Source organism: Trachurus japonicus, chromosome 10, assembly GCF_045865225.1.
Source record: "Trachurus japonicus isolate A0001 chromosome 10, Traja_1.0".
Taxonomy (NCBI): Eukaryota; Metazoa; Chordata; class Actinopteri; order Carangiformes; family Carangidae; genus Trachurus; species Trachurus japonicus.
Window position 1 is genome coordinate 21,811,030 of NC_140916.1, and position 13,174 is coordinate 21,824,203.

Sequence of the window (13,174 nt, forward strand, 5' to 3'; positions counted from 1 at the left end):
TAACCGTCTCTGCATGTGAACAACAACATCAAACTTGAATGATTAATGTTTATTTGAATTTAAAAATCGATTATGTGACATAACTGCATCAATTCAGAATCGTCCAATTAAGAATCTTGATGCATCTTTGAAACGATTATTTTCGGCACCCTTAAAAAACATGACGGCATAATATCATTCTTCTGTAAAATTACAGGGGAAAAGCTGCTTTGGAGACACAGCAAAATACTACCTTTGTGTCCAAGTAAATATCACTATAAAAATGTTGAATATGAAGCAGTTTATTTTTTGGGGTGACCTGCTGTAGTTAAAAGTTATTTTTTTTGAACAAGAGACTGTTTAATTTAATGTGCCAGTAGCTATCATTTTGAATGTATTTTTATTTGAAATACAATCAAAACACACATTTACATCTGAAACTGTGTAGGCTTAATGGAGGCTATATGATATCTTTTGCTTAAATGCACCCCAAATATTTACTCATGAAAGTTTGGTCTTGGCTAAAAGTTTCAGTACCTTCTCATGTGTGATGCTGTGTATTTTTCTGTACTGTACTGACTCAAACCCCAAAAGGACAGCTGTCATTGTGTGCAAAGTTTGTGGCCAGCTCACTAAGCACACTGTTGTTGGACTTTACAGTCCCAGTCCCAGAGTTAAACAGAGCATCATCCTCTGTTTCATCCAGACACCGACCACTGACAACTGTCTTCCTGCATGCTGATTTCCATTGCATTCTGTGCAGCTGTATAGGCTTTTCTTGCATTTTTATGTTTGCAACAGTAAGCTCACCCACTGTACACACTGCTAGCTATAGCCCATGGCTTGTTGACCATATTCCAATTGTTGTGTAGCTATAGAGGGTATGCACATGACGTCACGGTACTCGCAAGTCGCTGTGGAACGTCCACTGGGTGGCAAAAAGACGAGTGGCAGAGCCGCCAAAGTTTAAAAATGACACAAGTAACGGAGCGATTTTCTCCGAGCCCACACAAGTCTGACATGTCTAGCTTTGCCAGCATGTAAAGCAGCATGATCTAACAGAACTGCTAGAAATCTTGAGGATACGTCTCACTTTGACTGAGTTACGTTCAACAACCTGTTCTCAATGACGGAAAGTAAATTCACTGGAACGGTAATTTTTTTCGATCGATCAGCTGTGTTTACCGTTTCAGGTGTCGTAGTTATGATGTTTAGACAGATAAATTAACACATCCTACAGTTTGACTGGTCAGAGTTTTTCCAGAATAAAAGCAGCTCGTGTTTTAGTGTCGGGAGTCACTGTCAGGACGACAGTAACAGCTGTAATCTCGTCCCTCTGCACAGTAACAGTGAGCCTGTCTGTCACTCTGCAGGTACTGCGGTCACACTGTGTGTTACAGGAAGTGTCCGTGCAGCAGACGGTTTTGGGGAGCTGCTTATCCATTCCTTTTGACATTTGTTTTGATAAAACATATTTTATCAAGTTTATGAGTCCACCGCTATCTGCCAGCACGTTGAGGGAGGTTTGTTTTGCCACTCGATCTGATCGAACAGGGCGTTGCCGAGGGCAACGTGACGTAAACGCATACCCTCTATAGGCAACTAATGCATAGCAGTGTGCAGATGTGTGTGTGCATAAAGCCATATCTAGATCCAGTTTTTATGTGCATTTTAATGGGCATAGGTTTCTCCAGTTTATAAGATATACTACATTATTTTAGTAAAAGAAAAAGAAAAGAAAAATATTTTGTCCTATTTACTATTTTTTACTGTAGTTTAATTTGTAGCTACAGAAAAGATAGCACATGTTTTAAGTCACTTGAGTTATTGAAATGTGTCCATTCTTACTTCTAACTCAAACTCCCCCATTGTGAAACATGTTGTACAGGCAGCAGCTTAGCATCTTTCTTTTGTGACTAATGTGAATCTCTCTCATGTTCCATGTCTCTGTGTTACTTCTTCTCTCCTGAAGGATTGCAAAGAAAATGCTACTGGCCCAAATAACATCCAACTATTCTTCAGGAGCAGAGAGCTCCTCCTCCTCTGATGATGAAGGAGCAGAGAAGGATAAAAAGTCCTCTAAAGTTAAAAAAGAGGAGGATGATGATGATGATGAAGAAGAGCAGCAAGGTAGCAAACATTTGCTAAATATATCCATTCCTTTTCAGAAAACCCTCTTTTATCGTGTATCATCTTAAACGATTTATCTCTCTCATTGAAGACGAGGATTCAGATTCAGGTTCTGATGTTGAAGTGCAGAAGCGCGGCCGAAGCCACAAACTCCTTCGTCATAAACTCTCACTGAGTGAGGGTGAATCAGGAGAGGAGAAAGATTCCAAAAAAGAGAAGAAGAGCAAGAAGAAGTCAGGGCAGAAAGGTTAATTCTGAATTTTTAAAGAAAATTTTGTCTGTGGTATGTCTGATAATATGGGTTTACATTTTCTGAGTCTGGCAAATGACTTTAGCTCCTTTTGTCTCTTATGTCTGTCAGTGGACAGTGATGACTCTGCAGACTCCGACTTTGAGAAGTCAGAGTCTAGTTCAGAGTCGGGAATAAGTGAAGAAGTCAGTGAATCAGATGACGGGAAACGTCGAAAGACAAGGTGAGAGGACATCATCCAATCATTTAAGGTCATTTATTTCAATGCCACTCAATCTAGAGTCCTGCTGCAGCTTTGACAGACTCTGCTTTGTTTCTAGAGCTTCCAAGAAGAAGGATGAGGAGAAACGGAAAAGTAGCAAGCAGAAGAAGAAGAAGCGACGCAGGATCAAAGTTCAGGATTCCTCTTCCAGCAATGAGAAGGTGTTTTGAAATGCAATACCCTTGGTAGCAGTCTGGAGCTGTCCCAAATTTTCCTTTTTTTCATGACAGGATTTGCCAGGTGGAGGAGATGGACCCATATATCGTTTACTAGTCAAGTCATGCATGACGCATAAAATGTTATTTGAACTTACCCCTGGAGTGTGTTGTGAGGATTATTGAGGGCAGAAATTAATCACAGGCTTGGTTGGCGACTGATCATAGGAAGTGAGTTTTTCTTCCTAAGGGCTTAAGATCAGAGGGCTGAATTTAATGTTCATTTCTGCAGAGTGGAGAGGAAGATGGTGACAAGAAAGATGGTGACGACCAAGATGAAGAGGGACACAAAGGACGCAAAAAGATCCGCAAAATCCTTAAGGACGACAAGCTGCGGACAGAGACGAGAGATGCTCTGAAGGAAGAAGAGGACAGGAGGAAACGTATAGCTGAGAGAGAGGCACTCAGGGAGAAACTACGAGAGGTAAAAAAAAATGAAAAGTCCTGTTGTTGTTGTTGTTGTTCTGAAGCTCAGACTGGACGTTCAAAGCTCTGACCTGTTAAAGTCTCTAGTATTGAGTAGGGGTGTAACAATTCTTCTTAATGATTTGATTCGAATCACGATTTGTGGTTGCGGATTTGATTCAAGGACGATTTTGGTTCCTTTAGAACGATCCGATACAGTGACAGTGCGCACCTTATCCCCCATGCTACTCACTTTGTTTCAAATTACCGTAAGGCCGGTGCGTCAGAGCCAGTGGATCGACGTGCGGGTCAGACATTTGGTTTAACGTACGTGTCTTTTGTAAATAAAAGTGCTAAAAAACAACAACATCCATATAAAGTTTGCCGTGCTTGAATCCAATGTGCAGTTTCCTTGTATTGATACAATCGATTTTTTACCATTTTAAACGATTTTAGGTCGATACGTCGCCCGGAAGGCCAACTTGCCGAGCACAGATCAATGTAGTTGGATCGTAGGAATGTAAATTGATTCAGCGATGTAGTAGATGAATCGTTACACCCCTAGTATTGAGTAATCCCCTGACAAAACTACATCCAAGGTACAAATGACCCCTTTCAGTACTCTGACACATTTCATGATTTTCATCGAGGATATTAGTTCCTGTAGGAATTAATTACTCTAATAATGAGTTGCAGCCCAAGCATATAGGGGTAAGACAGAAGCACTTTAAATAAGGGAGACTGACAACAGTTCAACACACTGCTGGTTGCACTGCCGGTCAGATGAAAATGCTAATAATGTCAGAGACCTGACTAAAAAAAGATCTTATACTTTTAGCTAGCCATTTAAAAAATAATCTTACATCCTTTCTTGTGGTTCCCTGATTGTTGCCTCTGATCTTCTTCAGGTGATTGTGGTGAAGGAGTCTTCCCAGGTGGAATGTCCCATCACCACCAAGCTGGTGCTGGATGAGGATGAAGAGACCAAGGAGCCACTGGTGCAGGTGCACAGAAACCTTGTCACAAAGCTCAAACCTCACCAGGTTGACGGTAAGGACATAGGAAATTCAGTCCCTCTGACTACCTGGGTCGAACAGTAAATTGGCCAGCACAAGGCTGTATGTGTAACAGTGAGATGTTCTGGACTAATCTAGGCCCCTCTGTATTTGTATTTTGTTCTAGGGGTGCAGTTCATGTGGGACTGCTGCTGTGAATCTGTGAAAAAGATAGAAAAGTCCTCTGGCTCTGGCTGCATCCTCGCTCACTGTATGGGCCTGGGAAAAACTCTACAGGTAAGGACGACAAATCAGCATGCGTCTCTATGTGAAAGTCCCACCAAAGCTGCACAAGATATAACAAAGGAAGAAACTTTCCCCCGCTTAGATGGCTCAATGTGTGTCACGATACAGTTTTATTATTTTAATTGACATCTGACAACAGGATTGACTTTTGTGGCTGGTATGTTTTAGACTTAGTGTTGTTGACTGGTGTGACTTTCTCTCACTGTCTGTCTAGTGCAAACTCCTGCATAGCCTGTCTCAGATGCAAGAACTTAATTTATCATACACCACCACATGGAGCCTGTTAAACAAAGTTGTTTCTCTTTTTGGCCTGTAGGTGGTGACATTCCTTCATACTTTGCTGCTTTGTGAAAAACTGGACTTCTCTACAGCACTGGTGGTTTGTCCCCTCAACACTGTCCTTAACTGGCTCAATGAGTTTGAGAAGTGGCAAGTAGGAATGGAGGATGAAGAGAGTTTAGAGGTAAAAAGTGGCCTTTGTAAAATGTGTTCCTCTTTGAAATTGTCTTTTGCTCTGTGTGTATGCGTACACAATTCTACTTCATCGCACGGCAGATTCATTCTTTTTTTTTTTACCTTTTCAAAGTGGATTGACATTTGCTGTGTTTAACAGGTGATTGAACTGGCTACAGTTAAGAGGCCTCAAGAGCGAGCATACGCCCTCCAGCGATGGCAGGAGATGGGCGGTATAATGATCATCGGCTATGAGATGTACCGAAACCTGACGCAGGGCAGGAACATCAAGAGCAAGAAGCTCAAAGAGACCTTTCAGAAGACACTGGTAGATCCAGGTATGCTGCTGTGTCGAATGTTAATGTACATACGAGCTCTGATGAGAGCATGAACAAAAAAAAAATCAGATGTATTCAATTCTGTTTTGAGCCCTTTTTTCCACCTTCTGTTGTTTCAGAAATATGTATTGTGGCGGATTGGTCTCAGTCTAAACACACATGTTGATTAATCCAATTTATTAACCATTTCAAAATGGCATTTATTATAGTTAGCCTGCTTGATGATCTTTCATACAAAATATAGTAAGGAAAGGTGAAGGAAAGCTGTGGTGCAGATGTTCAAATCAAATTCACAGTTCACACCTACTGTTTGTCAGTATACAATATAATGTCATCATTATGTACATTATTATTTTGCATCTGCTTGAACTTGCCAGTGCTAATGACATTTGATATGAAATCCTTTGCTAATGGATGTCAGCTCAGGACTGATATCTGTGCAGTCTTGGGTTAGATTGGCCATAATGACATATTAATAATATATAAACTGATCATTATTTGCTGAAAGAATACATAAGAAGTCTAGAAACCTTTATAAAAAGAAAGGGTCATACTTTTAAGACCAAGTATTAGTGATTGTACAGTAAAATCTAGCTATTGAATGTCTGATGGCTTGTCTTTTTTATAAACTTTGCTTTTTGCCTTGTTCACTTCCACCAGGTCCAGACTTGGTGATCTGTGATGAAGGCCACATCCTGAAGAACGAGGCATCTGCAGTCTCTAAAGCAATGAACAGTATCAGGACGAGGAGGAGGATTGTGCTGACTGGAACGCCTCTGCAAAACAACCTTATTGAATGTGAGACTGGCTGATTGCAATTCTTATCCAAAACAAGAACATATTAATAGCCAGGTTTCATTTAGATGATTTTGTATCAAGATTTAATGCATCAAAGGTGTATAATCTTTGTCTCCTTCCCAGACCACTGCATGGTGAACTTTATCAAGGAAAACCTACTTGGGTCAGTTAAGGAGTTCAGGAACCGCTTCATCAACCCCATCCAGAATGGTCAGTGTGCCGACTCCACGCTACATGATGTCCGGATCATGAAGAAGAGGGCTCACATCCTGTACGAGATGTTGGCCGGCTGTGTCCAGGTAGGCAAAACTGGCTGAAACAGTTGCCTCAGGTTCTTGTTGACCACCTCCTCTTTGCCCCCTAAAGTCACTGATTCATTTCTTCTCCCCACAGAGAAAGGATTACACAGCACTCACCAAGTTCCTGCCTCCGAAACATGAATATGTGTTGTCAGTCAGAGTGACCCCAATCCAGTGTAAACTGTACAGATACTATCTGGAGCACTTCACAGGTGAGAATCGTGCTCCATGCTGTTTTTTGTTTCACAGGAGCTCTTTCTGGGTGTTAGGAGCAGCACAGCCTCTAGGGGCTGCTAGCAGGACTTTTACAGAATCTAGGCTAGTCTTAGACTAAAACAAAATTCAATTGAAAATTCCACTGGAAAACATGCGTAGGCTAGGACGAGGCTAACTCCTACAGCAGGAGTCTTGTTTCTTTTAAAATTGCTCTCTTGACTGGATGTCAGACAAGGTTTTTAGATAAATACAAAGTCTCTCTGGTCTCTCACTTTTTCATGCTGTATTGTTAAGTCGTTTAGTGGACTTCTCTCTCTGAATGTGGCCCACGACGTGTGTGTGTTTCTGTGCGTGTGTAAGAGTGGCAGCTGGCAGAATGCCGCAGGCAGGGTTTAAGCCCAGTTTCCCACGTCTCCCTAATGAAGAGCTCTGGGAGAGAGGGAACAGAGGGTGGGGGGTTTAAGGGGGAGAGTGGGGGCATAAAGGAAGGGGAAAGAAATTTTGAGGCAGGAGGGGCCAGAGGTTTTACACCAAAAGCGAAAACAAAGAACAGGAGAGCCGGTATGTAAGAAGAGGAGTGGTGGGGGGGGGGGTGCGTTGGTGGTATGTTCTGTGGCTCATTAGGCTGGGTTGTCCACAGGGCACAGGGCTGATGTTGTGACTGTGGCTCTAGATCTCCACAGTGGTGTGTTTGGACCTGAGACCACCAGTCAGTCTACAGGGTGGGAATGGCCCCAAATGTTCCCCTCTTTTTGCCGCTGCTTATGTTAACCCACTTTAACTCCTGCCCTCTCAGGGCCAGTTATCCAACTTTAATGGAGGTACGATATTGTCATTATGGATCATGTTGTTTTTTTTTTATCTTCTGCGTTTTTGTTTTTTTTCCCACCTATACCATCATCATCAGCTGATAAAGATATTCTTTGGCATGAATTGCAGATGGCATATGTTATATTAGTCTCATGCACTCTGAAAAAGTTCCATACGGCTGACAATTTTGGTTTGTTTCAGGGGCCACATTTGATCAGAATTATTGCTTCTAGTCACCAAACTTCTTATCATGATCATTGAATAGAAATGGGCTGATAAACATCAGTCGCTGATCAATCAGGGCATTCCTAGTTATCATTTCAGCAGTTGCCCCTTTTACTCCTGACGGTCCATACTCAAGTGGTTAAGTGCAGAGGGTTGTGTTGCGCTGCATTTTCCACTCTAGTCAGTATGTATGAAGAGATTGAGGGCATGCTGTCAAGTACATAATGCAAACACACATCCATCTTCCTCCTCACACTCTTTCACTTGTGTGCAGGTGTGGGGAATGCTATGGAGGGGGGCCGTGGCCGCGCAGGGACCAAACTCTTCCAGGATTTCCAGATGCTCAGCAGAATCTGGACCCATCCCTGGTGCCTTCAGCTGGACTACATCAGTAAAGAAAACAGGGTAGGGCTGTGGAGGACGAGACTAAACCACACTAAACACTAACGCAAAAACAGGGAATACATTAGCACAAGTCACACACACTGTGGAGAAACAATAGAAACACAGTGCTGACAGGTCATGCACCAGGGGAGAAAAACACACATATTGCCACTGCAGCAGAATTTTTCCCTTATGCATGATTTCTGCGATCCACAATCCAGCTCTCAGTGTTTGCTTGACCTATATCATCACACAGTGGAGCCTCACAGAAGTGCATTTCTTGCAGGGTTTCTTTGATGAGGACAGTATGGACGAGTTCATCGCTTCAGAAACGGAAGAATCCTCCATGAGCATGACGTCTGAGGATGAAAAAGCGAAAAAGTAAAATCAGATTTAATTCATTTTTCTTTATTTAAGCAGAAGTGACCTCATTTAACTGCCCCTCTCTATTTCATCTGTTACTCCTGCTGACCTCGTCTCTTCCACTGTTCCTCTTCTCTAATAGGAAAAAGAAGCAAGGGAAGGGAAAAAAGAAGGGATCTGATGGCTCGGACAGTGATGATGTGGAGGTCATCAAGGAGTGGAACACCAGCTCTCGGGGCAGAAATGGAGAGGGCAGAAACAGACCAGAGCCTGTCGAGGAACGTAAGTCTGTTGAAGTTAGTACATATTAGGACCAGAGTTGTACATATGTGAACTCCATGACCATGTAATGCCATTCACCACTTATTTCCATGTATCAGAGAAGGTAGTTTCTTGGAAGCCAGCTTTGAGTGATGCAAGCTCAAATTTTGTTCCCTAGATTTACTTAAAAATATCCACTTAAAGTTCATTGAGCCAGAAATTTGGAACATATTTTTAACTTCTAGGACTTATTTTAAATTACTAATTAGCCGAAAGTGATTGACTGAAAACCATTAATTACACTCTTAAACTAGGGCTGTCAAACGATTAGAAAAGTCCAAGTCCAATCTGTAAAACTGTTAAATTCTAACAGATTAACAGTAGGTACATATAGTGAATCCTTCAATACTATATAAGAAAGAATAGAGGAAAACACATAGTTTATTTCTTCACATCAGCATTATATTTTGATTAATGTATTAAATAAATGACTATGTGTCCGATTGTACACCTCACCCTTCATAAACAAATCACATCACAGGCTTTGTTGTGAATGGAGAGTGTTATCCTCCTGAAGCTGCTGTACATCTGACAGGCCACCGTCAACCACAGGAAACACTCGCTGACACAGTTTACAACTTGTCTGATAGTCATTAGCACTGACACAGTCAAACCAAGAGTTTGAATTTTCCCACTCTCGTCTGTGATGAAACCAGCCATGGCATCAAGTTTGACCTTATCACGGGGAGACTGGGACGGGTCTTCACAGAGCTCGGCTGGGATGATGCTGATTCAAAATGGGACGCGCTATTTAATCCTCAGATACAGGGCGTCACCATATTTCAACAGACGAGTGACAAACCTAGTGGAGACACAGACACAGACCATAGACAGTATACACAGACAGGCTCTACCTTAGTCACTTAACATGATTAATGGTGTGCAAATTTTTAAAAATGCGTTATTGTTTCCAGATAAATCAAATGCGTAGACTTTTACAGCCGTACTCTTAACTCTAGTAAATGCCCTTTTGAACTGACTTTGCAACACTTACAGGTCACAATGACACAAATGCCATTGTATTACCATATGTATGATGTTAGAAAAAAATTGAAAGATGGTGTCATATTAAAATGCATGAGATTAGCTTGAAAGTACACACAAAAGCATGGCAAACCTTAGGAACTTGACTGAGCTGACAAACATATGGAAAAAGGAATAAATATTTAATGACATTCTTGCTTTGGTAACAAACATCTGCACACTCTGCAGCTGGAGTCGAGCAGAAAACCAGTGAAACTTGGTGCTGATGAAACCTGATGTCATTGTCACAGCTTGTTGTTCTGAAACTTCACTGACCGCATGCAGACTAATCTGTAACTTTATGCATCAGCACCAGCTCGGCCCTCTGGCTCGGCACCTGGGAGCCCCTCTGCTGACTGGCACAGGGAGTTTGTCACTGACGCTGATGCTGAGATCCTAGAGCACTCTGGAAAGATAACGCTTCTCTTTGAGATCCTACGCATGGCAGAGGAAGCGGAAGATAAAGTGTAAGTGTGTTTGTATATTCTATTCATTTATTTTTATCTTCTGCGGTTTGTTTTCAGTGTGACTGGAAGGTATTTGGGTTAATCAAAGTGATGTGTAGCTGCAGATACTGATGTAACTTGTGTCCCCCTGTGTCCCCAGGTTGGTGTTCAGTCAGTCTCTCATCTCTCTGGACCTAATTGAGGATTTCCTTGAACTAGCGTGCAGAGCTAAAGATGAGGAAAAGGTCTCTCCATACAAAGGTACATGTTTTTGTGCAGTGGAATACGACCTGTTTAATTCAGTATATTTACACTGCACTCGGATAACATGTCATGTTATTTTACTCTCCTGAATGATCCTGTATTTGTCTGTGATCAGTTTCCTCCTGCCTGTTATGATTTGAAAGGCTGCGCTTGGTTTCACGATGTGCTAAAACCACCAAGCAATGTTTAATGTTGGAAGCCAGCTGTTGACTTATGCAGCTCGAGGAGCCCAGCTGTCTGTCCCGAGGTTCGGTTTTGTGGTTTTAGCACTGTAGTCTGTCATGTTAACATAGCTTCGGAGAAGGCTGAAGTATTTTCATGTGGAGATGCATGTTTCACACTCGTAAGACAGCCCACATGCAACATGTATTCTTGTAATCGCTGGTTTGCTTATTATCCTTAAACACACACAGACACACACATACACACCGCCGCTGGTGTAAGGTCATGTTCCTAATTAAACTTCAGCAGCTGTTTTTACTTTCATTTTGAAAATGATTAGACCTTGACTTTTTATTCCACAAAAAATGTTTGCTCAAGGGTTTGTAATTTGTAATGAAAAGATCACAGTGCTGTAATTGGAAACATACTGAAATGTTGGTTATGAAGGCTGGTAGGGGGGTCGGCCATCTTGAAGGCTAAACACGGTTGGCCTCTAACCAACACAGCCATCTATCTGCTGTCTGCTAATAACCAAGCTAAGTCCTTTTGACAAGGAAAAGGCCTTGTTGACGGTGACATGTGTCTTTTTGAAGGCTTTGTGCAGCATAGATGTCGAATAGTAAAACTAGATTTTGTACCTGTGATTTGTCTGTAAAGGTGAAGGCAAGTGGTTCAGGAACATTGACTACTATCGATTGGATGGCTCCACTAATGCCCAAACCCGAAAGAAGTGGGCCGAAGAGTTTAATGACACCAGCAACATAAGGTAATGTGCTTTGCTGCAGCAAACAGTACAGAAAAGAGCAAACATCCCAGACATTTGAAACTGTAAAACCATACTGAAATTTAAAGTGCATTTTAAAGCAAAATGCTCCAAAGCTAAATTCTCCTTCCATCTTCCTCTCTTTCCCAGAGGTCGTTTGTTCCTCATCTCAACGCGAGCCGGCTCTCTTGGCATCAACCTGGTGGCAGCCAATAGGGTCATCATCTTCGATGCATCCTGGAACCCCTCCTACGACGTCCAGAGTATCTTCAGAGTGTACCGCTTTGGCCAGCTCAAGACTGTCTTCGTCTACAGGTTCCTTGCCCAGGTGAGCCTGAGTGGTTGTATTATTAATATCTATTAATCCGCTGTGCGATTGGCCACTCTGACCCCATTATTGTTGCTAGAGGTTTACAGTTCATGTTTTTGACAGTCAATGGGCTTTATGCACAGCTCCACTACTTCCTGAAATAAGCCAGCTCCTTTATTTCCTGTCTTACATTATTGGACCAACTGATTAATCCAGGTGTGCCTGACCATTGTTGTGAGGTCAGACACACCTGGATTAATCAATTGGTCCAATAATGTAAGACAGGAAATAAAGGAGCTGGTTTATTTCAGGAAGTAGTGGAGCTGTGCATAAAGCCCATTGAACTGTTTTCTAGATAAAATGCAGTGAAAATCCTACATAGCCTCTATAAAGACATATCATATGCTGCCAGCAAAGATGTGAGAAGATAAGATACATCATTTATGTCTCATTATTGGTTAGTGTAAATGTGATTAGACAGTGGAACTTTGGATTGGTAACCAATAAAATTGTGACAATTACAATTTAAAACTCCCACTGGTGCATTGGTTCTGAATCCCAACACTTTTAAGTGTGCATATTGGTTTAACTAACAGGTTTTGGTTCACTATTTATTTTATTCTCTTCTTTCAGGGCACAATGGAGGAGAAAATTTATGAGCGACAGGTAACCAAACAGTCATTGTCATTCCGAGTGGTGGACCAGCAGCAGATTGAGAGGCACTTTACAATGAACGAACTGGCCGAGCTCTACACCTTTGAGCCGGACTTGCTGGACGATCCCTCAGAGAAGAAAAACAAGAAAGCCACACCTATGCTCCCGAAGGTGAACATGCATATGTGTATACTATTTATGCATTCAGACTGTTTCAAAAATATGTTTTGATACTGGACTAGGCTTTTTGTAGGAATTAAATTCAGGACAAATCAGACGTGTAATTGGTCTTTGCTGAACCACTGACTGAGATTTCATGGTTTTCTTTAGACTAATCCCCAAAGGAAATGCAGAAAAGCAAATGAGACCTGAAACCTATTAACAGTAGTAAAACAGTCTTTTATCCTTCGACAAACATGGCACAGAATGCCATTCTAAATGCCAAGCTTGTTTTTCCAAACTTGCACCAAGTAGTGTGTACTTTCTTTTGAAGTTGAGCACTTCAGTGATAAACTGTTATTTAGACCCAATGCCAGCTTGTATCCTGCTTGGCCTTTCTGGGATTTTTCTGTTTCTTCTTGTTTCCTTTCATAATCCTGCACTCTTCTTTGTATCCTTAATGCAGGTGCTGTGTCACAATTTGGCCCCCTGGGGTTTAATAAGAACACACATCCCTTGCATGGGCCATCCAACCCCGCACAGCTGCACAGATTTATCTGTTTACTGCTATTTACTAAATAGTCTTCTTATTGCAACATTGCCTCTGCCCTGCTATAAACCTGCTCTCTTCTTTTTTTCTCTTT

At 41.8% G+C, this 13,174-nt stretch overlaps 1 protein-coding gene across 1 annotated transcript in view; it reads left to right on the forward strand.

Annotated features, from left to right (window-relative positions):
• Positions 1–13,174, forward strand: part of atrx (ATRX chromatin remodeler) — a 33,453-nt gene that overhangs the window by 6,974 nt on the left and 13,305 nt on the right. The window contains exons 10-29 of the mRNA XM_085790053.1: positions 1,952–2,109; positions 2,201–2,356; positions 2,471–2,582; positions 2,680–2,782; positions 3,069–3,260; positions 4,150–4,291; positions 4,424–4,533; positions 4,859–5,005; positions 5,156–5,333; positions 5,994–6,131; positions 6,255–6,430; positions 6,525–6,642; positions 7,956–8,086; positions 8,352–8,446; positions 8,571–8,710; positions 10,083–10,239; positions 10,379–10,479; positions 11,302–11,410; positions 11,558–11,735; positions 12,351–12,542. Of these exons, the coding sequence (XP_085646179.1) occupies positions 1,952–2,109; positions 2,201–2,356; positions 2,471–2,582; positions 2,680–2,782; positions 3,069–3,260; positions 4,150–4,291; positions 4,424–4,533; positions 4,859–5,005; positions 5,156–5,333; positions 5,994–6,131; positions 6,255–6,430; positions 6,525–6,642; positions 7,956–8,086; positions 8,352–8,446; positions 8,571–8,710; positions 10,083–10,239; positions 10,379–10,479; positions 11,302–11,410; positions 11,558–11,735; positions 12,351–12,542 (2,833 nt within the window). The remainder of the gene's footprint in view (positions 1–1,951; positions 2,110–2,200; positions 2,357–2,470; positions 2,583–2,679; positions 2,783–3,068; positions 3,261–4,149; positions 4,292–4,423; positions 4,534–4,858; positions 5,006–5,155; positions 5,334–5,993; positions 6,132–6,254; positions 6,431–6,524; positions 6,643–7,955; positions 8,087–8,351; positions 8,447–8,570; positions 8,711–10,082; positions 10,240–10,378; positions 10,480–11,301; positions 11,411–11,557; positions 11,736–12,350; positions 12,543–13,174) is intronic.